This window comes from Panulirus ornatus, chromosome 18 (assembly GCF_036320965.1).
Source record: "Panulirus ornatus isolate Po-2019 chromosome 18, ASM3632096v1, whole genome shotgun sequence".
NCBI classification, from domain to species: Eukaryota; Metazoa; Arthropoda; class Malacostraca; order Decapoda; family Palinuridae; genus Panulirus; species Panulirus ornatus.
Window position 1 is genome coordinate 9632811 of NC_092241.1, and position 14156 is coordinate 9646966.

The 14156-nt window shown below is 41.5% G+C and overlaps 1 protein-coding gene across 5 annotated transcripts in view; it reads left to right on the top strand.

The window, feature by feature from the left end:
• The window catches only part of LOC139754995 (uncharacterized), a 206171-nt gene that overhangs the window by 44371 nt on the left and 147644 nt on the right, over positions 1-14156 (top strand). For all 5 annotated transcript variants that reach the window (XM_071672896.1, XM_071672894.1, XM_071672895.1 and 2 more), the window contains exon 4: positions 9022-9146. In XM_071672896.1, the coding sequence (XP_071528997.1) occupies positions 9022-9146 (125 nt within the window). The remainder of the gene's footprint in view (positions 1-9021; positions 9147-14156) is intronic.

Here is a 14156-nt window from a genome sequence, read left to right on the forward strand (position 1 = left end):
GAGCTAGTCTTTAGGACCTGCTGGTTATTTACATTCTTGCATCGTTGTATCCTTCCTCAACCAAGATGAGCATTTACTGACAGTTACCCGAAGTTAAGGATGTTGGAAGGGTTGTAGGAAATAGGTGGTTCCTTCCTTAGTCCAATATATACTTATGATGACAGAAATCTCTGGTGTCAGAGTTGATTTCTTGTCTGTCAGAATGAGATAGGATCTTTTTGCCTTATGCAATAAACAATTGGATGTAATGAGGTAATTGGACTTATGCTTGTTTTTGCCTAGCGGTTTTTGCTTTAGAGAAAAGGCTCAGGTGGGAAAAACCTTCTTGAATATGTGTTTGCCTTAAAACTTTTGTGATTGGTATACTTATCATTTGACAAAGAGCATTATTCTAACATTATACACTGTTCCTCCTTAACCTGATGCTCTTGCATGCCACCGCCCTCACAGTCACCACTCTCCCATAGAACTCACCAGGCATACTTAGCAAATTTATGACTAAATGAAACATTCTCTCTTATCCCCCATCATCTTTATCCAGTGGCATTCTGCAAGTTCTTAGGCATCTTACCCTGAGTCATACAAACATTGAAAATCCTAACTAATCAGTCAGTAGCACTCTCACCCCTTTTCTTGAGAAATTCAACTGCAATCCCACCCACTCCAGCCACTTTACCATACTACATCTGATGCAAGGCTTGCACTACCTTTTTTCTTTTTTATCAAACTGCCTGCCCTGGCTATCTTCATGCACTTCCACATTCCAGACACCACATATCTGCCCACTATCATCTTATACATTCAACAGTCTCTCAGATTGATCACTTTCAATCTCCTGTACTACTTCTTTGCATGTTACTCCTTATTATTTATTTTATTTATTTTGCTTTGTCGCTGTCTCCCGCGTTAGCGAGGTAGCGCAAGAAAACAGACGAAAGGATGGCCCAACCCACCCACATACACATGTATATACATACACGTCCACATACGCAAATATACATACCTATACATCTCAATGTACCCATATATATACACACACAGACATATACATATATACACATGTACATAATTCATACTGTCTGCCTCTATTTATTCCCATTGCCACCTCGCCACACACAGAATAACAACCCCCCTCCCCCCTCATGTGTGCGAGGTAGCGCTAGGAAAAGACAACAAAGGCCCCATTCATTCACACTCAGTCTCTAGCTGTCATGTAATAATGCACCGAAACCAAAGCTCCCTTTCCACATCCAGGCCCCACAGAACTTTCCATGGTTTACCCCAGACACTTCAAATGCCCTGGTTCAATCCATTGACAGCACGTCGACCCCGGTATCCTTATATGTTCCCATATTAATGTTTTCATTTGTTCTCGTTCTCCTCCGAGAGTTCTCTTCCTTCCAAAACATTTTTATTCTTATTATCTGAATTTTGTCAGTACTCTCACTCCCCAACTCCCATTTGTCCAGTTTTTCAATCTTTCCATGTTCCCCATGACATTGTTCTGCTTTATCTTTTACATCTTATTACTCACACTACTTCTCTGTAGATAAGGCCCATAAACCTCTTTTTCATTCATGAACAACTTAACCTTCTCATCCCACCAGTTACAACCCTTTCTTATGTGCCCAAATCCCACCTTTCGCATACCGCACACTTCTCTTGCATATGTAAGCAAGTGATTCCCTAAATACCTCCCATTCCTCACCTCTCCTAGTTTTGTTTACTCTCACCTTTTGCCATTCTTTACCTGATCTGTCTTGGTATCTCATGACACAATCTTTTTTTTTTTTTTTTTTTTTTTTTCTCCAAGCTCAAACACTTTCTCTGCCATTTTCCTTCCTTTACTATTTTCCTTTTCCCCAAGGCCAGTGGAGAAAGTCACTCAAGCTGCTCCTCTTAGTATGCTTACATCCAAGAGTCTTTAGCTTTAGCTTAAGGAGTGGTAGAGGTTTTGGATCAGATGTTTGCTTTGAAAATTCTTTTTGAGAAATACTTACAAACAAGAAAGGATTTATGTGTGACAATCATGGATCTGGAGAAAGTGCATGGTAGCATTGACGGAGATGCTTTGTGAAAGGTGTCATGAGTTAGGCTACTGGAGGTAGTAAGGTTTTTTCCATCAAAGGAGTAAGGCATGTGGGTGAGTAGTAAGAGGAGGGTGTATGGTTCCTGATGAAGGTGGGTATACTGTCATCATGGCTGTTTAATCAGTTTATGGATGGGTTGGTGACAGGTAAATGTGGGGGTGGTGTAGAGGGGGCAGGTCTACAGTGCTTTGTAGGCTATGGGAGGTGAGTCAGTTGCTGTTTGTTGATGACATGAATCTCATGGTAGAATCAGTTGAGTTTGGGAACGTGTGTGAGAGGAGAAAGTTCAGAGTACATGTGAAAACAGGTGTCTTTTTCTTGTATCTTTCTTTCATACTTGTTTAGTATTTCCTTCGTTAGTGAGGTAGCACTAGAAACAGATGCAGACAGGCTGCATTCTCACACTTGTCCATTCCCTAGCTGTCACATGAAGTGCATTGAAATCACAGCCCCACAGACCTTTCCATGGTTTCCCCCTGCTGCTTCATGTTGCAGCTATTAGATTTAGCAGGGGAGTGATACAGGTGGTTAAGAGTGTAGGTTTGAATGGAGAGACCCTGGAGGAAGTGGAGTGTTTTATATTATTGGGAAAAGACATAGTAGGGGATGGAACCATGGTGGCTCAAGTAAGCCATTTGGTGGGCGAGGGGGGGCTAAGGTCCTTGCAATATTGATGAGTGTGTTGAAAGAAGTAAGAAAAGGGCAAGTAAGGGTATATTTGATGATTTAGTAGTCCTGATGATATTTTATGGATGTTAGGCGTGATCCCTAGATAAAGAAATACAGAAAAGTATGGATTTGTTGGGAATAAAATACTTCAAGGGCAATGTGTGAGGCGGATTAATCGAGTAAGAATGACACAGTAAGAAAGAGATGTGGTCGGAGAACCTAGATTGAGAGAACTGAAGAGGGTTTGCTGAAATACTGGGACATATAGAGAAGATGAGTTAGGAGAGATTGAGTAAGAGGATATGCATGTCAGAAGTTAAACAAGGAGATGGATGAAAATTTTGCCCTTGTATCTCCTGCATGCCATAAAGACAGCTAAAAAGGGCATGAGCATGGGCTAGAATTACTCCCCCATTTTATTGCTTTCCAAAAGAAGGAACAGAGGAACAAGCAAAGTGAAGAATTTTTTCCCTTAAAGGCCTGGTCATCTCTTCTTGAAGCTATCTTACTCGTGCAGGAAATGGCAAACAAGTATGAAAAAGACGTCAGAAGTGGAGGCAACAAGATGACAAGATGGAAAGATAGAATGAAAGATGCTTTGAGTTATATGGGCCTGAACATGCTGGAGGGTGTGAGACATGCATTAGGTGGAGTGGATTAGAGCATTGCAGTATGTAAGGGGTGATGTGCATTCAGTGGGCTGGACCAAGGCATATAAAGCGGTCATGGGAAACTATGACTAAGTCAGTGATTCTTTTCTGTGGATAGAGGGCTCTTGTTTTGGTGCATTGTTTTGAGAGAGTGGATGTGAGTAAATGAGGCTCCTTTTCATCTGTTCTTGGCACAATGTTGCTATGCAGGAAACAGTGATCAAGTGTGAAATATTGATACATCCGTCTAGTTTTGCACAGTAAAAATGTTACTGCATTATGGAGAAAAGGATTCAATAACAGTGACAGAGGATGGTCATAATCGTGGTATGAATAATGAACCTTCTTCCAGTTGTGTCTCCTGAATATAGTTGTATCCTTGGAATGGTGTTATTGATATTGCAAGAATCAGCTGTCTTTCACAGGTGCTGAAATAATATATACACTAAAATTATTGATATGAGAAAATGGCAGTTTCATCTATAACCCTATTGAGTTTCACTGAATGGTGTATAATTAACGAAATATTTGGTGACTGTTTTAAGGGTGGTGAAAAATTACGTCCTTTTGTAAGTGTGGAAGTCCATGTTTCATGTTGTACTAGTAGGCATGCGTTAAGTTGTGACTGATGTTGCAGAGTTTTTATGTACTTGGTCTTGCCCATTAGATTATGAATGAGTTAATGATGATAAACAGAGAGGTAGAGACAAAAGTGGATATTCAGGCCCCGATCACACAAAATCTTTTTCACTCCATCTTTCCACCTCCAATTTGGTCTTCCACTTCTCCTCGTTCCCTCCACCTCCGACACATATATCCTCTTGGTCAATCTTTCCTCACTCATTCTCTCCATGTGCCCAAACCATTTCAAAACACCCTCTTCTGCTCTCTCAACCACGCTCTTTTTATTTCCACACATCTCTCTTACCCATACGTTACTTACTCGATCAAACCACCTCACACCACACATTATCCTCAAACATCTCATTTCCAGCACATCCATCCTCCTGCGCACAACTCTATCCATAGCCCACGCCTTGCAACCATACAACATTGTTGGAACCACTATTCCTTCAAACATAGCCATTTTTGCTTTCCGAGATAATGTTCTCGACTTCCACACATTCTTCAAGGCTCCCAGGATTTTCGCCCCCTCCCCCACCCTATGATCCACTTCCGCTTCCATGGTTCCATCCACTGCCAGATCCACTCCCAGATATCTAAAACACTTTACTTCCTCCAGTTTTTCTCCATTCAAACTTACCTTCCAATTGACTTGACCCTCAACCCTACTGTACCTAATTACCTTGCTCTTATTCACATTTACTCTTAACTTTCTTCTTTCACACACTTTACCAAACTCAGTCACCAGCTTCTGCAGTTTCTCACATGAATCAGGCACCAGCGCTGTATCATCAGCGAACAACAACTGACTCACTTCCCAAGCTCTCTCATCCCCAACAGACTTCATACTTGCCCCTCTTTCCAAAACTCTTGCATTCACCTCCCTAACAACCCCATCCATAAACAAATTAAACAACCATGGAGACATCAGACACCCCTGCCGCAAACCTACATTCACTGAGAACCAATCACTTTCCTCTCTTCCTACACGTACACATGCCTTACATCCTTGATAAAAACTTTTCACTGCTTCTAACAACTTGCCTCCCACACCATATATTCTTAATACCTTCCACAGAGCATCTCTATCAACTCTATCATATGCCTTCTCCAGGTCCATAAATGCTACATACAAATCCATTTGCTTTTCTAAGTATTTCTCACATACATTCTTCAAAGCAAACACCTGATCCACACATCCTCTACCACTTCTGAAACCACACTGCTCTTCCCCAATCTGATGCTCTGTACATGCCTTCACCCTCTCAATCAATACCCTCCCATATAATTTACCAGGAATACTCAACAAACTTATACCTCTGTAATTTGAGCACTCACTCTTATCCCCTTTGCCTTTGTACAATGGCACTATGCACGCATTCCGCCAATCCTCAGGCACCTCACCATGAGTCATACATACATTAAATAACCTTACCAACCAGTCAATAATACAGTCACCCCCTTTTTAAATAAGTTCCACTGCAAAACCATCCAAACCTGCTGCCTTGCCGGCTTTCATCTTCCGCAAAGCTTTTACTACCTCTTCTCTGTTTACCAAATCATTTTCCCTAACCCTCTCACTTTGCACACCACCTCGACCAAAACACCCTATATCTGCCACTCTAACATCAAACACATTCAACAAACCTTCAAAATACTCACTCCATCTCCTTCTCACATCACCACTACTTGTTATCACCTCCCCATTTGCGCCCTTCACTGAGGTTCCCATTTGCTCCCTTGTCTTACGCACTTTATTTACCTCCTTCCAGAACATCTTTTTATTCTCCCTAAAATTCAGTGATACTCTCTCACCCCAACTCTCATTTGCCCTCTTAATTAATACCCACCCATATAATTTCCCAGGAAATTGTGAGTTGGAGAGATGGTCAGTGGGCATTATTATATTACATGTTAATTTGTGGGCGTGTAATTACAAAGAGAGACTTTTGGATATGTGTGCTGGAATGTCTTATCGCTATGTTGTGGAAGTGAGGGTGAAGATTTGTAGAGGTTTTTGATAAAAGAGGAAAGTGTTTTAGTGAAAACAGTGGTGAGAGTTAGTGAGCTTGGAAAGGAGACTTGTGTGAAGAAATACCAGGAGAGAGTGAGTTTAGAATGGCTAAAGGTGAGAGTAAATTAAGTAAGGGGAGTTCGTGAAGAATAGGAGGTATTTAGGGTTGCAGTGTTGGCATGTGGAAGAGATGCATGTGGCATGCAAGGGATGGGAGGTGGACAGATTAGAAAGGGGGAGTAAGTAATGGGATAATAAGTAAAGTTGCTTGTGAAAGAGAAAAGAGATTAATTGGGGTAATTGTTACAGGGAAGGGGTGTAAGTTATTGGGAGATGTATAAGAGAAAGCAGTAGGAGGTCAGCAGGAAGATACAGGGGCTGAAAAAGAGGGTAAATGAGGTGATGAGCAAGTACCTGTAGACTTTAGGGAGAATGATAAGATCTTTCGTAAGAAAGTAGATATTATGCAAAAGACTAGGGAACAAATGGGTACATGGTTGAAGGAGGCCAAAGGGGAAGTTAGTTATGAAGTGAGGAGGAGATTGAGTATTTTGAAGTATTGTTGAATGTGTTTGGTGATAAAGTGACTGATGTGAGGTGAGGTGTTTTGTTTGGGGTGGTATGCAAAGTGAGAGAATCATGGAGAATGGTTTAGTGAAGAGAAAAGAGTTGATGAAAGCCTTGCGTAAAAATGAAATGCGACAAGGTGGCTGGAGTATATGGTATTTCGATTGAATTTATTGAGAAAGGGAGAGGGGGTGACTGTGTTGTTGATTAATTGGTAAGGATATGCAATATATGTATGGATCATGGTGAGGTGGCAGAGGATTAGTTGAATGCATGTATTGTGCCATTCTGTAAAGGCAAGGGGATGAAGGTGAGTGTTTAAATTAGTTACAATTTTGTTGAATATACCTGGTAAGTTTTATGGGAGGATATTGATTGAGAATATGGAGGCATGTACAGAGCATCAGATTGGGGAGGAGCAGTGTGGTTTCAGAGGTGGTAAAAGATGTGTGGATTAGATGTTAACTTTAAAGAGTGTGCGTGTGAGCAATACATAGAAAAACAGATGGATTTGTATGTCGCATGAATCTGGAGAATGCATACGATAGGGTTGATAGTGATGCTTTGTGGAAGGTCTTAAGAATATACAGTTTGGGTGGCAAGCTGCTAGAAGCAGCGAGAAGCTTTTATCAAAGGTGTAAGGCCTGTGTACGAGTTGGAAGAAAGGAGGGGGAATAGTTCCAAGTGATGGTTGGTCTGTTGCAGGTGTGTGTGATGTCACCATCATTGTTGATTTATCTAGGGATGGGGTGGTAAGTAGTAAAATGGTAAGAGAGAGGTGTGGTGATAAATAATATGAGGTTGAGAAAACTGGAGAGGGTGTGCTGAAACAGTTTTGGACACGTGGAGAGCATTAGTGAGGAGAGGATGATAAAGAGGATATATGTGTCAGAACATGCAAGAGGGTGAAAGGCATGCATAGGATAAAGTGAATTGGGAGCATGGTATACAGGGGCCTACATGTTGTCAGTGGGTTGAGCTAGGGCATGTACAGCAGCTGGGATAAACCAAGGAAAGTTGTGTGGAGCTAGGTTATGGTGCATAGCACATGAGAGCTAGAGAAAGTATGCAAGTGAATGTGGCTTTTCTTCTTATATTCCTGTGCTTCTTTGGGAAATGACAAGTATGAATATAGATAGATATGAAGCTGTCAATGGACTGAACCAGGGCATGTGAAACATCTGGGGTAAACCATGGAAAGGTCTGTGGGACCTGGATGACAGCTAGAGATTGTGTGAACTTATGTGGCCTGGATGACTGCTAGAGACTGAGTGTGAACTAATGTGGCCTTTTTTTTTCTGTTTTCCTGGCATTACCTCACTGAAGCAGGGGGTGGCAATGCTGTTTCCTGTGGGGAGGGGTAGTGCCGGGAATGGATGAAAGCAAGCAAGAATGAATATGTACATGAATATATATCTGTGTGTATGTATGTACATATGTAAATGTTGATATGTATATGTGTGTGTATGGGTGTTTATATATGTGTACATGAGTGGATGGGCCATCCTTCGTCTGTTTCCTGGTGCTCCCTTGCTGAGGTGAGACACTGCAATCGAGTGTGATTAAAAAAAATATACTAAGAAGCTTGCATGAACTTTTACAGAAACATTAAAAGAATACTTGACATTGTTTATATCTGTCCCAGCTGAACCAAGAAGTTGATTTATCAAGTGAGAAGAATGTTTTCATTCATACTAAATTCATGCTCAACATGCTTTTCATTGAATTTTGCATCTAGTAGTTATATGCTGACCCATTTCGCAATCAGTTTTTTGTTACTTCTCATCCCTTGTTAAGAATGCCACATCATTTTGCATAAGCAGCTATGTCATCTTGCAGGCCTGATTTCACAGCCTTCTCCATTCCACTCAAAGGTACCATTACATCTCAGCCTTGTCTGTGAAACCTAGCATGTTTAATTTTTTCCTTAAAAAGTTGACTCTTGTTTTTATGATTTTTTTCTTGTACATTTCACTTGCCCTTATTGACCTGCATTGCATCAAAATTGGACGCAGTTGTGCTACATTATCCAAGGTCACATTAGCCTTTTGCTAGTAGCATTTGCATAACCAGGGTTTCCAGTAACCAGTTCCTTAAGGTACATTTGCTACCAATGTCCCTTAAGATGATTGCTACATTTTGAAATGTTTGGAAAAGGGGCTTTTAGCTTTGTGTGCTTGCTTTTCATTTATTGTTGTCCAGCTGTCAGTTCCAAAAGGCTTGATTGCAATGTGCTTGTGGCTTATATTTGGTAGTATAGAAGCAAGTCTAATTTTGAGACCTGATGTGATGATTGATGCATGATTTGATAGTCCTTACTTGTTTATTTTTTTTCATACATCATTTATTCCTAATACTGATCATGTATGTTCATTTCAAGTCAGAGTGGATACAATTGTCTTTACAGGGGGTTCTTGTGGAAACTTATCACGTGGTTCCTTTGAAACACAGCCACCAGTAAAAAGAAAGGGTCGACGCTCAAAAGATGCTGCCCGGGCAAGCACAAGTCAGCGAGAAGGGGGTTCATTACAGGTCAGTTTTTGACAGAATTGTCTTTCCTGTTCAGGTGACATATTGTTAGGAACAAACCAGCAGTGACCATGTTTGCACACACCTAATCTCAAGCTATCATTTGTTATATACTAAAATCTGGAAATACAGTCTTGGATACTTCTGTAGTATTTATAAAAGTTTTCTTTCCTTCAGTCTCCTTGTATTTTAACTTTCTAAAAGGGGAAACAGAAGAAGGAGTCACGGGGGGAGTGCTCATCCTCCTCGAAGGCTCAGATTGGGGTGTCTAAATGTGTGTGGATGTAACCAAGATGAGAAAAAAGGAGAGATAGGTAGTATGTTTGAGGAAAGGAACCTGAATGTTTTGGCTCTGAGTGAAATGAAGCTCAAGGGTAAAGGGGAAGAGTGGTTTGGGAATGTCTTGGGAGTAAAGTCAGGGGTTAGTGAGAGGACAAGAGCAAGGGAAGGAGTAGCACTGCTCCTTAAACAGGAGTGGTGGGAGTATGTGATAGGGTGTAAGAAAGTAAACTCTAGATTGATATGGGTAAAACTGAAAGTTGATGGAGAGAGAATGGTGATTATTGGTGCATATGCACCTGGGCATGAGAAGAAAGATCATGAGAGGCATGTGTTTTGGGAGCCACTGAGTGAGTGTGTTAGTGGTTTTGATGCACGAGATCGGGTTATAGCGTTGGTTGATTTGAATGCAAAGGTGAGTAATGTGGCAGTTGAGGGAATAATTGGTGTACATGGGGTGTTCAGTGTTGTAAATGGAAATGGTGAAGAGCTTGTAGATTTATGTGCTGAAAAAGGACGGGTGATTGGGAATACTTGGTTTAAAGAGAGAGATATACATAAGTACACGTATGTGAGTAGGAGAGATGGCCAGAGAGTGTAGTGGGATTGTGTGTTAATTGATAGGCACGCGAAAGAGAGACTTTTGGATGTTAATGTGCTGAGAGGTGCAACTGGAGGGATGTCTCATCATTATCTTGTGGAGGCGAAGGTGAAGATTTGTAGAGGTTTTCAGAAAAGAAGAGAGAATGTTAGGGTGAAAAGAGTGGTGAGAGTGAGTGAGCTTGGGAAGGAGACTTATGTGAGGAAGTACCAGGAGAGACTGAGTACAGAATGGAAAAAGATGAGAACTAAGGAGGTAATGGGAGGGGGGGAGGAATGGGATGTATTTAGGGAAGCAGTGATGGCTTGCGCAAAAGATGCTTGTGGCATGAGAAGCGTGGGAGGTGGGCAGATTAGAAAGGGTAGTGGTTGGTGGGATGAAGAAGTAAGATTATTAGTGAAAGAGAAGAGAGAGGCATTTGGATGATTTTTGCAGGGAAATAATGCAAATGAGTGGGAGATGTATAAAAAAAAAAAGAGGCAGGAGATCAAGAGAAAGGTGCAAGAGGTGAAAAAAAGGACAAATGAAAGTTGGGGTGAGAGAGTATCATTAAATTTTAGGGAGAATAAAAAGATGTTTTGGAAGGAGGTAAATAAAGTGCGTAAGACAAGGGAACAAATGGGAACCTCAGTGAAGGGGGCTAATGGGGAGGTGATAACAAGTAGTGGTGATGTGATAAGGAGATGGAGTGAGTACGTTGAAGGTTTGTTGAATGTGTTTGATGTTAGAGTGGCAGATATAGGGTGTTTTGGTCGAGGTGGTGTGCAAAGTGAGAGGGTTAGGGAAAATGATTTGATAAACAGAGAAGAGGTAGTAAAAGCTTTGCGGAAGATGAAAGCCGGCAAGGCAGCGGGTTTGGATGGTATTGCAGTAGAATTTATTAAGAAAGGGGGTGACTGTGTTGTTGACTGGTTGGTAAGGTTATTTAATGTATGTATGTCTCATGGTGAGGTGCCTGAGGATTGGCGGAATGCTTGCATTGTGCCATTGTACAAAGGCAAAGGGAATAAAAGTGAGTGTTCAAATTACAGAGGTATAAGTTTGTTGAGTAGTCCTGGTAGATTATTTGGGAGGGTATTGATTGAGAGGGTGAAAGCATGTACAGAGCATCAGATTGGGGAAGAGCAGTGTGGTTTCAGAAGTGGTAGAGGATGTGTGGATCAGGTGTTTGTTTTGAAGAATGTATGTGAGAAATACTTAGAAAAGCAAATGGATTTGTATGTAGCATTTATGGATCTGGAGAAGGCATATGATAGAGTTGCTCTGTGGAAGGTATTAAGAATATATGGTGTGGGAGGCAAGTTATTAGAAGCAGTGAAAAGTTTCTATTGAGGATGTAAGGCATGTGTACGTGTAGGAAGAGAGGAAAGTGATTGGTTCTCAGTGAATGTAGGTTTGCGGCAGGGATGTGTGATGTCTGCATGGTTGTTTAATTTGTTTATGGATGGGGTTGTTAGGAAGGTGAATGCAAGAGTCTTGTTAAGAGGGGCAAGTATGCAGTCTGTTGTGGATGAGAGAGCTTGGGAAGTGAGTCAGTTGTTGTTCGCTGATGATACAGTGCTGGTGGCTGATTCATGTGAGAAACTGCAGAAGCTGGTAACTGAGTTTGGTAAAGTGTGTGAAAGAAGAAAGCTGAGAGTAAATGTGAATAAGAGCAAGGTATTAGGTACAGTAGGGTTGAGGGATAAGTCAAGTGGGAGGTAAGTCTGAATGGAGAAAAACTGCGAGGAAGTGAAGTGTTTTAGATATCTGGGAGTGGATTTGGCAGTGGATGGAACTATGGAAGCAGAAGTGAATCATAGAGTGGGGGAGGGGGCAAAAGTTCTGGGAGCGTTGAAGAATGTGTGGAAGTCGAGAACATTATCTCGGGAAGCAAAAATGGGTATGTTTGAAGGAATAGTGGTTCCAACAATGTTATATGGTTGCGAGGCATGGGCTATGGATAGAGTTGTGCGGAGGAGGATGGATGTGCTGGAAATGAGATGTTTGAGGACAATATGTGGTGTGAGATGGTTTGATCGAGTAAGTAATAATAGGGTAAGAGAGATGTGTGGTAATAAATAGAGTGTGGTTGAGAGAGCAGAAGAGGGTGTTTTGAAATGGTTTGGTCACATGGAAAGAATGAGTGAGGAAAGATTGACCAAGAGGATATATGTGTCAGAGGTGGAGGGAATGAGAAGTGGGAGACCAAATTGGAGGTGGAAAGATGGAGTGAAAAAGATTTTGAGTGATCGGGGCCAGAACATGCAGGAGGGTGAAAGGCGTGCAAGGAATAGAGTGACCTGGAACGATGTGGTATACCGGGGTCGACGTGCTGTCAATGGATTGAACCAGGGCATGTGAAGCATCTGGGGTAAACCATGGAAAGTTTTGTGGGGCCTGGATGTGGAAAGGGAGCTGTGGTTTTGGTGCATTTTTACATGATAGCTAGAGACTGAGTGTGAACGAATGGGGCCTTTGTTGTCTTTTCCTAGGGCTACCTCGTGCACATGAGTGGGGAGGTGGTTGTTATTTCATGTTTGGCGGGGTGGCGATGGGAAATGGATAAAGGCAGCATGTATGTATTATGTACATGTGTATATATGTATATGTCTGTATGTGTATATATATGTATATGTTGAGATGTATAGGTATGTATATTTGCGTGTGTGGATGTGTATGTGTGTGGGTTGGGCCATTTCTTTCGTCTGTTTCATTGCGCTATCTTGCTAACGTGGGAGACAGCGACGAAGCAAAATAAATAAATAAATCTTTTTTATGTTAGCTGAGATGGCACAGGCAGCTGAGGCTGTAATCAAGGCCATCCCATTAACACTGTGTATAGATATATATACCCTTGCCTGAACCAGGTACCCATTCTATTGACCAACCCCAAGGGGTGGATGAAGAGCTGGGTTGACTGTGGACTGGCTGCTGCAATCCGGATTTGAACCTATGTGCTCAACCCAGGGTGGCCCTTCTATGTGTCATGGTCAGGAATGCTAAATGCTACACCACCACACAATTGAGTCCCTATCTCCTAAGGTTTCTTTGCTATCTTTCAAACTTCTGTGTGCTGTCTCTATTCATTATCTCATAATAGCTCAGGTTATTCCATTTGTCCACTGCTCTTGTACTATAGATGTAATTCTTTACATCATTTCATACAACTTTATTCTTTAATTTCATGATATGGCATCTGAATTGAACCCTGGATCATTGAAAGAGCTGTCTACAGTCAGTGACATCAGGCTGATGTGAAGATAAGGTTGTAATCAGGTCATTATTCACTCTTCTCTCTTCTGTGGCTATCAAAGTTAAGGCTTACAGCCTTTCTCCATAACTTTGCTCATCAACTTTTCCTGAGTCCCATTGTCATTATTTTACATTTACATTGAATTTCAGGTACAAGTATCAGACTAACTGTAGAGGTTGTCCAGGTCCTCTTGTAAGCTGATGCAATTCTTCTTGCTTTTTCTCTCCCTCCTAACTTTAGCATCATATGGAAATATTTTAAGGTAGGCATCTAGCAGGTCATTCCCATAGATCAAGAAAATCAGTTGTCCAAGGACAACTCTTACACCACTATTGATCTGATCCCATTTTAAGAAGGGTTTTCTTGTATATCATATGTTGCCATCCATTTTGATATTCTTCTACCTGTAAAAATAGTGTCCCCCCTATATTGTGCTTGAATAATCCGCTATTTTTTTTATTTATTTATTATTTTGCTTTGTTGCTGTCTCCCGCATTAGTGAGGTAGCGCAAGGAAACAGACGAAAGAATGGCCCAACCCACCCACATACACATGTATATGCATACACGTCCACACACGCTAATATACATACCTATACATCTCAATGTATACATATATGTACACACACAGACATACACATATATACACATGTACATAATTCATACTGTCTGCTTTTATTCGTTTCCATCGCCACCCCACCACACATGAAATTACAACCCCCTCCGCCTCATGTGCACGAGGTAGCGCTAGGAAAAGACAACAAAGGCCACATTTGTTCACACTCAGTCTCTAGCTGTCATGTAATAATGCACCGAAACCACAGCTCCCATTCCACATCCAGGCCCCACAGAGCTTTCCATGGTTTACCCCAAACGCTTCACATGCCCTGGTTCAATCC